The following is a 13071-nucleotide window of genomic DNA, read 5'->3' on the forward strand; positions in this document are numbered from 1 at the left end:
TAAAGGAATATTGTTATTCCTTATTTGTCCCATCGATGGACTGTATTATATTAATTTCCTAATAATAAATCTTCCCTTATTCATTATTCAACAAATGTTTGTTGAGTGCCTTCTGTTTGCCAAGCACTCTTCTAAGTGCTGCAGAATCAGTAGAGAACAACATACATAAGATTGCTGCTCCTGCTTTTGTTCATGCTTCTGTGCTGTTTGGTACTAGTGTCACACAGATACCTATAATCCATCATATAAAAATATGAATACCTTTTATGTGTCAGGCACTGTGCTGGTGGTCTAAGGATATATCAGAAAGCAATATAGTCATGGTACTTCATTTAATAGTGCAGGAAACAGACTTTAAACTGATAAGGTATAGATACCTACATAATTGCAGTTTTGATCAATGCTATCAAGGAGAAATACAAAGAGTTTATAAAAGGGCTGACTAAATTAGGTGGAATGGTCAGGGAAGGCCTATTTAATAAGTACCATTTAAATTGAGACCAGAGGGGCTAAGTAAGACGGGTAAAAATGGGGGAGAGAAAAGTATGCCAGGTAGAAGGAACCACATGTGTAAAGGTCTCAAATTGGGTAAGTAGCTTGACACCTTTGGAATAAAAGAAGGCCAGGGTGGTTGGAACAAGGCTTAGGCATCAAGTTAGGATGGGGTAAGGCCAGATCCAGTAGTATCTTGTAAGTCATGGTGAGGAATCTGGATTTTTATATTAAAAAAAAAATGGGAAGAATATGAAGGATTTTATCCCAGGGTGCCAATCATTTGCATGGAAATCAATTAGGAAGCTGTTTCCAGAGTTTAAGCTAGAGACTATGAGTATGGTGGCAGTATAAATGGAGAGAAGTAGACGGATTTGATAAATGTTTTCAGAGGTTAAATCAGCAGAGGTTGGTTTGGGCATGGGGGTAAGTTAGAGAAGTGTCAGAGATGAATCTTAGGTTACTAGCATGAATGTGGATGATGGTACCATTTGCCAAAATAAGAACATTGTAGGAGGAATGAGTTTTCCTTTGAGGGGGTCATGAGTTCAGTTTTAGCTATATTTAGTTTGAAATTTCTTTGAGACATTTGAGTATAGATTATAAATTGACAGTTGAATGTATGCACCTAAAGCTCAAAAGAAAGGTCTGGGCCACTAGCACATAGATGTATTTGAAACCCTGAGAGATGATATGATTGAAAATAGAGCTGTGCTATCAGATACGTTAGTTTCTAGTTACATGTGCCTATTTAAATTAATTAGAAATAAAATTAGAAGTTCAGTTCCTCAAAGTAGTCACATTTCAATTACTCAGTAGCCACATGTAATTATTGGTTACCATATTGGACAATGCTGATACAGAGTGAGAAAAAGGTTTAGGACTGAACGCTAAGGAATTCTGCTTTTTTAAAGGTTAGATAGAGGAGAAGATACCTCAAAGGGCACTAAAAAATTAGTGATCAAAGAGAGAGGCAAACTAGATGAGGATGGTATCATAGAATCCTTTGGAAAAGAGTATTCAAGGAGTGGTCAACTATTGATTTCTACTGATAGGTCTGATAAGATGACTGAAGAGGATCCATTGGATTTAGCAATTTGGAGGTTCTTGGTGACCTTAACAAAGCTATTTCACAGGGGTGGTGGGAGCCAAAGTCATATTGGAATGGATTAAAGAGAGAAATGGGAGGTAAGTAGTGACTGTGTGTTTCTAATAAAGCTTTACTGTGGAGGGGAATGTAGAGATCGACTGGAGTTGGAGGGAAATACAGGGTCCAGGAAGGTTATTGTTTTTCAAATGGGGAGAATTTAGAACACAATTTGTTTCTTTTAATTTTGTAAAGTTCATTTATTTTATCTTGAGAGAGACAGCACGAGTTGGGGAGGGGCAGAGAGAAAGGGAGAAAGAGAATCCCAAGCAGGCTCCGCAGTGTTGGCACAGAGCCTGACATGGAGCTCAGACTCACGAGACTGTGAGATCATGACCTGAGCCGAAACCAAGAATCAGGTACTTAACAGACTGAGTCACCAAGCGCAATTTAATTTAATGCTAATGGAAAGGAGCCTGTGAAAGGGGGAGATGAAAGATATTGGGGGGAGGTGTCTAGGGAATGATTGTGAGTGTAAAATTCCTGAGAGAACTAGAGGGGTTAAAATTCAAAGAGAAGGTGGTCTTTGATAGGAGGGCTCCTCTTATATCAGAAGGGAAAGGAGAAGATGGGTACAAATACAGGTAGCTTTCCATGTGGTGCCTTCCATTTCCTCTGAAGCATGAGGTGAAGCAATCAGCTTGGAATGAGAGGGTTTGAGAAGAGGGGGATCCACAGATAAATGAGGAGGTGCGAAATAGTTTTTCCAGATAGTAGTGGGAGACTAGTTGACTATTGAAATTTAACATTACTTCCTATCATAGAGGGCCAGATTGAAGTTAGCAATCAATTTGTAATAATTGTGTGTGTGTGTGTGTTTACTCCCTCTGGAGTAAGGCAGTTAGTTGGATTTCTGAGGGTTGAAAGTTAATCAGGTAGGTGCTGTGGAGGAATAGAGTGGTAAGGCAGTTCTGGGCTTTTGCAACAGAGTTGTTTGTTTTTTTTTAATGTTTATTTATTTTTGAGACAGAGAGAGACAGAGCATGAACGGGGGAGGGGCAGAGAGAGAGGGAGACACAGAATCGGAAGCAGGCTCCAGTCTCTGAGCCATCAGCCCAGAGCCCTACACGGGGCTCGAACTCACGGACCGCGAGATCGTGACCTGAGCTGAAGTCAGACGCTTAACCGACTGAGCCACCCAGGCGCCCCTGCAACAGAGTTTAATGATGACATCTGTTTGATAAAATGGGAAGTGAATGTAGGAGTGTGTGAATGGACACTAAGTAGAAGGCTGGAGGTTCCCATTTGAGCAAGTAAGCTGGAAATAGCAGGTCAGAGTTGGGTATTTTAATTAGAGATTTATGAGGTGATAGTGTTTCTATGATGAAAAATTTCAGGGTATAACTGAGGGAGTCCCCATAGGGACTGAGGGAGTAGGTGGCTGAGATGGTGGGGCAAGGTCATTGCATGAGGAAGTTGAAGATGTTTACTGTGTTTTCTGTGTTAATTTGGAAGGGACTCAAATTTAAGCCAAGAGTTTGAGTGGAGAGGAAGTCATATGAGTCAGGTATTGAATCCTGGATTCAGAAGTTTTGGGAAGGATGGCACATGATCTCATGGGGGAGGGAAGGGAAGAAGCTGGTATAGCCCAGTGGGTGAACCTCGAAGGACAAAGGATTTGTCCTGAGGGAGGAGAAGAGGGAATGGTCTGGAGTTGGCGTTAGGACAAAAAAGGACACCAGTCTTAAATTCCATAGGGTGTGAGAGACCATAAACAACATCCAGGGATAAGCCACTTTGCAGATGACTCTTTGGTTTTCAATCTGGATGCACATGAATCACTTGGGGAGTATTTTAAAAACTACCAGTGCCTGGGCTTCACCCCCTGACATTCTGCTTTATTGGCCTGGGATGGGATGCAAATGTCTGTTTTCTAAAAATGCCTCTGGTAATTCTAATGCATTTTGTTGAGAGTTAACTGAGAGACATAGGGAATGTTCAGAGGAGAAGTTTGAGGATATAGGAGTGCCTGCTGGTCACAAAGAGGCCAGGGGGTTTTGGAAGGAAGAGTAGTAGAAAGTTGGGTCATGGGATAATTTGTCCTCTTTCCCATACAACATGGTGAGAGAACATCCAGTGTTATTTTGTAAGCAATTTCTGGAATTTTCTGTTAAATGAGTCAGTGTATTTTTTGTGTTTGCTAAAATATATCTTTCAAGGATTGTGGGAGAGAGAGAAAATGTATTATTGTTCAAGTTTTATCAGATAGAGACTGATCTTTTAATTTCTTTTCTACTTTTAATATAAATTATCTGAGAAAGGGAGGACTACTTGTGCCCTGAAGGAGGTTTTCCCTGTATCTTCAAGGCTGCGATAACTGACAGCCTTTATTCATGCCCTTCATTTTTTTCTTCTCCTTACATTAACACCCTCAGTAATTTTCTTATCTGTGGTCTGCTTGGGTGCCTCCTTTCTCATGTTTTTCTCTATTTTTACCTCTTTTCTTCTAATCACTAAATCTGTGAAGATAGAAACTTACAGAAATACAAAGGAAAAAGAGTCAGAGGTTCACAAGTGGATTTCCAACATAAGAAACTAGGATTTTCATTTCATTTTCTCATCTCTTTGTCATTTACAAGTATGAAAGAGTCCAGTTCAATAGTCATTTATTAAATGCCTTCTGTCTGTGAAGTCTGACATTCATTGTCACCAGTAAAGGAACCAACCATCCTGGTTTGCCTGAGACTTTCCCAGTGTTCGCTTTGAAAGTCCTGAGTCCTGAGAAACCCCTCCGTCCCAGACAGTCTGGGAGATCCTCGGAAGTGTTGTGTTGGATAACTTGTATGTGTAGCCCACTTCTTGCTCTCAAGGAGCTTATGGTTTCCAGGAGCATGAGAAAGCAATATATGTAGTAAGTCAGTTAAATAAGAATATAAACAAGTACATAGGTTTCCTGGATCACCATATCCAGACCATTGATATGGATGAGAACTAGGGCATCAGAAAAAGGGAGACAGTATGTTAGACACATAAGAAACTAAAGTCTTAAATAACTTTACTATTAATTATACTGTTTTCCAGTTGGCTGTGCTTGAACCAGGCCACTCCTAGTCATAGGTCATTATATTGCTTTCATATGTTTATTCAAGATATGCATTCTTTACTTGAGGTAATGAGATCTAGATGCTTCTTTTCGGAATAATTCAAACCAATTCCACTACTCTTTTCTTTTTTAATTAGTTTGTAAATTCAATTGTCTAGGTACAATGTGTACCTAGGAGCAACCATCTTATTTTCTTTATTCCCTTTATGCTTTAGATACTCTTACTATATGATCTGTATTTGAAATGGTAGGAATCTACGGCTGGAAGATGGGAGGAGGGTGGTTGGGGAATTGATCTTTTGTTAGAATTTGGTCCCTACGTTGACAATGGAGACTATGATTTCAATATCACTGTACTGGGCTGCTCATTGACACAGTTCATCAGCCCCTTAGATTTCCCTGTCTGTATTGCACCCCCACCACAACAAATCCCCTGATCCCGTAGATATGCTTCCTACATTAGAAGTCTTAGAATATGTGTGATCTGGACCTTCTCTTGTTAAACTAGTAAGTTGAGAATCTGACCCCAAGAAAGCACATATTCCATAGCTGTATGTGTATGGATTTCACTTCTTTTTAGGTGGCTGCAAAATTCGGATTCAGGGAGACTGGACCAGGGAGCGCCGCTTTGAAATCCCTGATGAGGAACATTGTTTGAAGTTCCTCTCAGAGGTCCTTGCTGCTCAGGAAGGTAACTCAAGACTCAGCAGTTTTCTTTCTACTTGTTTGAATGGCAGTGACATTCTGGCATGCTGATGCAGAGGCAAGCAGCCGTTAGCAAAGTACCTCACCCCTTGAGTCTTCATAGCTGATTTTTCTTCCTTCAGGAATGAACCAGGGTTAGGCTAGAGAACAGGTGTATTCAGCTATAAGGAAGGACACTGAGCCATTTTCCAGAATCTTCAGTGTCACAGCATGGACAGGTTACTGAAGACAGTAATCCTCCTTCTGTTCCCAGATCATCCCAGAGCTGCCCTCATTCTCTTAGTCTCTTCCTTTACATGCAAGAATGCTTCTGGTCCCTGCATTTGAGGAGTGCTGAATGAATGGCTTTTGGTTATGGTAAAATTCACTCAGTGAAGGGCTCCCCTGTTTCTGACCATGACTCTTATCTCTCTAGCTCAGTCACAGCTTCTTGTTCCAGAGCCAAAGGACTCATCTAGCTGGTACCAGAAATTAGACACTAAGGACAAACCTTCTGCTTTTTCAGGTACTGAAAAGATTCTCTTTTGCCTGGTTGCTATGATCATTGCAGAGTCAATAGATTTTATCTGGACAGATAAGATAGTGTGGATTAATGTCAATCTCAGACACCTTCTCCTATGGAGTGGTTTTATTGAGTTCATGCCCACTGACTGATGTTCATTCCTGATCTTTTCTGTGGCATGTTAGCTCCTCAGGAGCCAGCTTAGCAGTGTGGTAAAGATTGGCGTGCTCCAGGGCCAAACTGCTTCGGTTTAAATTCCAATTCTACGACTTGCTAGTTACATATGACCTTGGTCAAGTTACTCAACAATGCTGAGTTTCCATTTCTTTTTCTGTAACATGGGAAGATTTTTAACACTACTGGCCATATGGGGTCTTTGTGATGATTTAAAGAGATAATAATATAATCCCTTACTGTCAACCAGGCATTATGCTAAGTCTTCAATAAATGTTAGCTGTTATTATTCAGGTTCCAAATTAATGTAACTTGCTGTTGTTCTAGTTAATATGTCAAGTCCTTCAGGGACAGATGTGTTTCTTCCCCCAGTCTAACTTATCACTATCCTTGTGATACCTTTTTGTTTGGTAATGCCATTGAGCAAATAGTGATCAAATCAAAACCACTGTGATGAAGGCAAAAAGCTCTGTCTATCCTGGATAATTTGGATGTTATCTTTATTTTCCCCCCTTTGATTCTGGGTTCTGTGTATTTCAGGGCTTCTTGGATTTGAGGATAATTTTTCATCTATGAATTTGGACAAGAAAATTAATTCACAAAATCATCCTACAGGGATTCATCGGGAACCCCCACCTCCACCCCCTTCTGTGAATAGAATGTAAGTCCTATGTCAAAACGTATTTCTCATTTAGGAACTTTTATATTTTAGGCAGTTTCACTTTTGAATTTCTCATTTATTTGCTAGGCTTCCACGTGACAAAGAAGCTCCTAATAAGGAACAGCCCAAAGTGACCAACACCATGCGGAAGCTCTTTGTACCAAATACCCAGTCTGGGCAGCGAGAAGGTCTCATCAAACATATCCTGGCAAAGCGAGAGAAAGAATATGTCAATATTCAGAATTTCAGGTTAGTCTCTCTTCTACTTACTGAGGTATGGCATAAAATGTCCTTTTGTTACTTAAGGTATTAGTTTAATTAGCTTAAGAATCAAAGCATAATAAAAAGGAATGGTCAGCCAGTTCAAGCCCCTATCTCTATATTAGTCAGTGACATACATATACAAATACATATATATATATATACAAAACTGTAGCAAATGCTACAGTTTCCCTTGGATTTTCTAACTACTAATGATACCGTGTCTACTAATGGTTCTGTCTACTCAGAACCAAATCAAACTCACATGTACTGGAGAATTATCCCTTAGCACATTCCCTAAGCAAATGTGTTTATCTTTCTGGACTGCTGAGTTTTTTCTCACCAATATTAGAAGATTAAAGTCTCCCGTTACCACTAGTTTAACTTGCTTACTTTGGTAAGTTAACTAAAGAACATTTCACCCAGTCCTCTTGATTGAGAGGTCTGTCTTGGATTCTTTCTTCTTTTCTCCATGTCATATTTTTCATTTCACCTTTGCTTGTCAATCTCTTCTTCTCTGGACCTAGCGTGAGTGGTATGTGATGTGGCGTGGTGTATATCCCAATGTGCAAAGCAGCAACACTTTTCTTTGTTGTTTGTGAACGGCACGTGCCCTTAATAGTCCAAGATTCCAGTCCCATCTGCTATCCCATTAAGCGTCATTTGTTATAATTCAATTATAACTGTATCCCTACACCAAAATCTATAGTTCCTCATATTCCCCATGATGCTTATTTTTGTATGTAAACAGTTAAGACAGTTATGAGTTTTTCCTTCTGCTTTCCCCCTTAGTACTATATCTGCCTCAACAGAATTTCCTACACAGATGTCCTTGTAATCCTTTGGGAAGTGAGTTTTTGGATTCAACTATAGCTCCTTATGGAACAGTTATCCACATCAGATGTATTTACAGCATGAAGATACCTTTTTTCCCCATCTACAAGCTCTCCCTTCAAGTATAAGTTTGGATGGAGTTTAATTGAAAGGAAATGTGGTAGAGCAATTAACTTTATGTTTTTTTTAAATAGAGACTTGGTTTCCTTTTGTGGATTCACCTAATATAAAATTTAGAGAATGAGCCCACTGCCTTTGTGTTCTACATGCAAGAGGTTTTTCTTATATGTGTATAGCAAAACATTTTGAGAAATTATGTTGGCTTATTGTGAATATACCCTTGTATGAAGAGTGATGAGAGAACTTTCATTCCTTCATACTTGACCTTTGTTTTCAAGTAATTTTTCGTATTATGTATTAGATTTTTTGTTGGAACGTGGAACGTGAATGGCCAGTCTCCAGATAGTGAGCTGGAACCTTGGCTGAACTGTGATTCGAATCCTCCTGATATCTACTGCATTGGGTAAAGAACACATCTGGAATTTCCTTTTGGCTATATGTTTGGTATTAGCTTACATGACATTTTGCCCTCCTTTTTCTAACGATTTGGTAAAAACCTACTATAGACTATATGTGAGAATTATCTTGTGGGTCAAATTTGTGAGATAAGAAAGGAATGATACCTGAAATGGTGAAAGGAAACATCTAGTCATCTCAAAATGCAAATAAAACTATATTCTTTTTTTTTGAATCTTTATTTATTTTTGAGAGAGAGAGAGAGCACAAGCAGGGGAGGGGCAGAAAGACAGGAAGACACAGAATCTGAAGCAGGCTCCAGGCTCTGAGCTGTCAGCACAGAGCCCGACATGGGGCTCGAACCCACAAACCGTGAGATCATTACCTGAGCCAAAGTCGAGTGCTTAACCGATTGAGCCACCAAATAAAACTATATATATATTTTTTAATGTTTATTTTAGTTTTGAGAGAGACAGACAGAATGCGAGTGGGTTAGGGGCAGAGAGAGAGGGAGACACAGAATCCGAAGCAGGCTCCAGGCTCTGAGCTGTCAGCACAGAGCCCGATGTGGGGCTCAAACCCACGAGCTGTGAGATCATGACCTGAGCCGAAGTCAGACGCTCAACCAACTGAGCCACCCAGGTGCCCCTAAAACTATATTCTTAACAGCAACTGAGACTTGAGGTCATTTCCAACAGTGACTATTCCTAGGATATATAAGCAAAGCTCCACTGTTATCCCTTGTGGAGGTTTTTGTTTGTTTATGTTTTGCATAACCTGTGCATATACTTATAAAGAGTCTTTTGAAAACAAAGTTGCTTGTCCTTACTGATCACCTGGGTCAGTGGACCAGTTCTATAAAGTTTCTCTCTTTCCCCATTCCCTTTCCACCTAATGTCTCAAAATAGGATGGGAGGTAGTCAGAGATAATTATGGGATATGTATAGATCTCATGTCTTCGTGTTTTTTTCAGATTCCAAGAGCTGGACTTGAGCACAGAAGCCTTTTTCTACTTTGAATCTGTGAAGGAACAAGAGTGGTCCATGGCTGTAGAGAGGGGTTTGCATTCCAAAGCCAAGTATAAGAAAGTAAGCTGCATTTCATTATTAGTATACAACTAAATAGAACTCACTAGAAGTTATTCTGTTATCTATAACTTGTTCCAAAAGAATGGCTTAATTGAATTCTTCTCTGTGTGTAATACTGGAGTAGGGCAGAATAGTCCTTTACACCTATTTTCTAAAAATAATTTTTTTCCTAAGCTTTCTGACCCTATATTTTCATTGCTTAGGTAGCTTTTAGGAGAAAAAAAAGAATTTTATTCTCAGAATGGTAATTAGCTTATGATAATTACTTACAGAGCAACAGTAAGAGTTTAAGATCAGAATTGTTCACTGACCTGGTCAGAACCAGATACTTTACAGAAAAGCAGTTTGAAGCATGTGGGTGCATAGGGTATGCTGTGGAATCAGGAAGAAGTATTGTGGAATTTAAATGAGTTCTAAACCTTGTAAATCAAAAGTAGAGTTGACTTTAGCAAGGTGGGCTAATTTCTTGGTCTTTGGAAGGCATGTGGTAGAGGCTACCAAAAGAGTTATTTTAATTACATGGTTACCATAGTAACCCCTTTAAAAGGAGTCCTTTGAATATTTTTCATCCACTCCTTCCAACAGTTGATATAGGTAATAAAAATCCTGAAGGTGTTATTCCTCTCACATAGATCCCTGACTAACTTATATTTCAGACATATTTCTAGCTCTAGTTTACAGACTTAAAAAAAGATTCTTATTTTAGAAATTTTAATTTCTTAAGAAATTGGAAATCAGAAACTAGGAAGGAGAGGCAAAAGGAATAAGCTGGGATAGGGGTTTTAGATTTGATTTTTTAATGCTAACTACTCCTGGTAAGTTTAAAAGTGATTAAAATAGATACATAGGTAGGTAGATACATACATACATACATACATATGTACATACATACATACATACATACATAGATTTGATTAAAATAATGTATCCTAGAGCTGAGTATACTTGATGTCCCCCAAAATTTTTATCTCCATCTGGTCAGAGCTGGATTAGAGTTTCCCCAGAGAAATTTTGTTTCCTTTGTATGGGGTCCACTGGGAAATTAGAGGGTTTGGATTCAGATTTGAACATCATTAATATCTTCTTGGTGGAAAATTAGTTGTGGGATTAGATGTGTGGCAACGAGTATATTAACATGAACCTTTTCTAACTCCCTGGAACTCGTAGGTTCAGCTAGTCCGCCTTGTTGGGATGATGCTCCTCATATTTGCCAGAAAGGACCAGTGGCAATATATCCGTGATGTTGCTACGGAAACAGTTGGAACTGGAATCATGGGGAAAATGGTGAGTTACTTTGGAAATGAGCTTGATTATTATTTATGTCCATGTGAAATTCACCTGCCAGTTCTGTCTTTGTACTAATTGTGAATAATTACTCTTGCTAACAGGGAAACAAAGGTGGGGTAGCTGTGAGATTTGTATTTCACAACACTACCTTTTGCATTGTCAATTCTCACCTGGCTGCCCATGTGGAGGACTTTGAGAGAAGGAACCAAGATTATAAGGACATCTGTGCACGAATGAGTTTTGTGGTCCCAAATCAGACACTCCCACAGCTGAACATCATGAAACATGAGTGAGTGGTTAAATCTCCTTTGGCCTTTGAATAGTGGGGCTGAAATGAGATTAAACTGGTAGGAAACTATGGAACTGTGAAGAGTGAATGAATACTATTTAGGGATTGGAGTTGCAAAGAAGAGCGGGTTTTTGAGGAATTCACTGAGGCAGATTCACTGAGGAGATTCACTGAGACAGAGAAATCAGATTTGCTATTAGAGGTTCTATTAGTGGGCATGTAAAAGTAATGCTGGAGGGGTGTGTCAATTGGAGTCAGTTTTTATTATTTAAAAAAATTTTTTAAGTTTATTTTGAGAGAGAGAGTGAGCATGGGTGGGGGAGGGGCAGAGAGAGAGAGAAAGAGAGAGAGAAAGAAAGAGACACAGTCTCAAACAGGCTCTGCACTGCCAGTGTGGAGCCTGATGTGGAGTTTGAACCCACAAACCGTGAACTCATGACCTGAATGGAAATCATGAGTCAAGTACTTAACTGACTGAGCCATCAGGCACCCCTTTATTGTTTTTTATTATAAAATAGAAATGTTTATTATGAATGTAATAAAAGATAAAAGTAGAAATCACTTTGCTGTCCCCTAGCCAGTTTCTATCTTCAAAGGAAAGTGTTATTAATAGTTTGGTGTGTATCCTGGAACTGTGCTGTCCAATGTGATAGTTAGTAGCCATAGGTGGCTATTGGACACTTAAAAGTAGCTAGTCCAAACTGAGATGTATCGTAAGCATAAACTATACACTGGATTTTCAGAGACTTAGTAAGAAAAATGTAAAATATCTCCATTTTTCAATATTGATTACATGTCGAAATGATAATTTGGATATATTGAGTTAAATGAAATATATTGTTAAAGTTATATTCATTTGTTTCTTTTCATTTTTAAATGCAGCTACTAAAAAATTTAAAATTACATCTCTGACATGCATCTTATTTCCTTTGAATAGTGCTGTTCTAGACCTTTCTCTATATACAAACACATGCACACTCAGTATAGAGAACTGTATTGTCCTATTGTGGGTCTCATTCCAAGCCAGTGTGTATATGTATTATATTAATTTATGCATTATATATATATTGTATTATATCTATATTATTTTTTTAATGGCTGTGAATCATTAAGAATTGGGGCACTGGAGATGTAGACAACAATGGATCAACAGGATAATATGAGAAAAGTTTGTGAAGAATGGGACTTAATAAGAATACAAGCAGAAATCAGTTGAGGGATGGACTGGGTAGTACAAAATGATTAGTCTTCAAGAAATTAATATGGGTAATTGAAATTCTGAGAGGGTGGTGTGATTTGGAATAAGTGATTTGAGATGGGAATTAGGAAAACAAAAGATAATTTAACATATTAGGATCAGCACAGAGTAGGGTATTTGGGAAAATAGTAGGGAAGAGTAGTGATATTGGCCTGATTCCATAATGTCTCAATAATTAGGATCCTATAGAATTCTTTTTTTTTTATGTTTATTTATTTTTGAGAGAGAGGGAGAGACAGAGCGTGAGCAGGAGAGGGGCAGAGAGAGAGGAAGACACAGAATCCGAAGCAGGCTCCAGGCTCTGAGTGTTCAGCACAGAGCCCGACACGGGGCCCGAACTCACAAACCGCGAGATCATGACCTGAGGTGAAGTCGGACGCTCAGCTGACTGAGCCACCCAGGTGCCCCGAGGATCCTATAGAATTCTGCTTTGTGGTAGTAAAGTCAAGGCCTTGACATTAATGGTCATGAGGTTGTCCTGAAATGCCTTAAATTTATTTCCTCAGGATTCCAGAAATTTCATGTTGCATTTAAGATTAGCAAAGAGACCCATTCAGGACTTGAGATAGCTCACAGGAGAATCCTTTTTAGTGTGGTAATTTCTGGGTCTTCCCTGTGGGGGGACTCTCAGCTCATCTAGGGGCCTGTGGCAAGCCAGTCTCCTTCCTGCCTGAGACTTGGACTGTTCATCTGGGGCAGGAGTAGGCAAATTGGCTATGGTGCATAGCTGGTCAGACCACGCAGACCTTAGTTAAGAGTCTGCAGAATGTCAGGGCTCAAAGAGGCAGAAAATGTTCAGATTCTCTTCCCCTGG

The 13071-nt window shown here is 39.2% G+C and overlaps 1 protein-coding gene across 2 annotated transcripts in view; it reads left to right on the forward strand.

Moving 5' to 3' along the window:
* OCRL (OCRL inositol polyphosphate-5-phosphatase) overlaps nt 1-13071 on the forward strand; it is a 49811-nt gene that overhangs the window by 11046 nt on the left and 25694 nt on the right. For both annotated transcript variants that reach the window (XM_007085459.3, XM_042973819.1), the window contains exons 4-11: nt 5263-5373; nt 5803-5892; nt 6604-6724; nt 6812-6973; nt 8241-8342; nt 9309-9423; nt 10591-10707; nt 10812-10999. In XM_007085459.3, the coding sequence (XP_007085521.2) occupies nt 5263-5373; nt 5803-5892; nt 6604-6724; nt 6812-6973; nt 8241-8342; nt 9309-9423; nt 10591-10707; nt 10812-10999 (1006 nt within the window). The remainder of the gene's footprint in view (nt 1-5262; nt 5374-5802; nt 5893-6603; nt 6725-6811; nt 6974-8240; nt 8343-9308; nt 9424-10590; nt 10708-10811; nt 11000-13071) is intronic.

This window comes from Panthera tigris, chromosome X, assembly GCF_018350195.1.
Source record: "Panthera tigris isolate Pti1 chromosome X, P.tigris_Pti1_mat1.1, whole genome shotgun sequence".
NCBI classification, from domain to species: domain Eukaryota; kingdom Metazoa; phylum Chordata; class Mammalia; order Carnivora; family Felidae; genus Panthera; species Panthera tigris.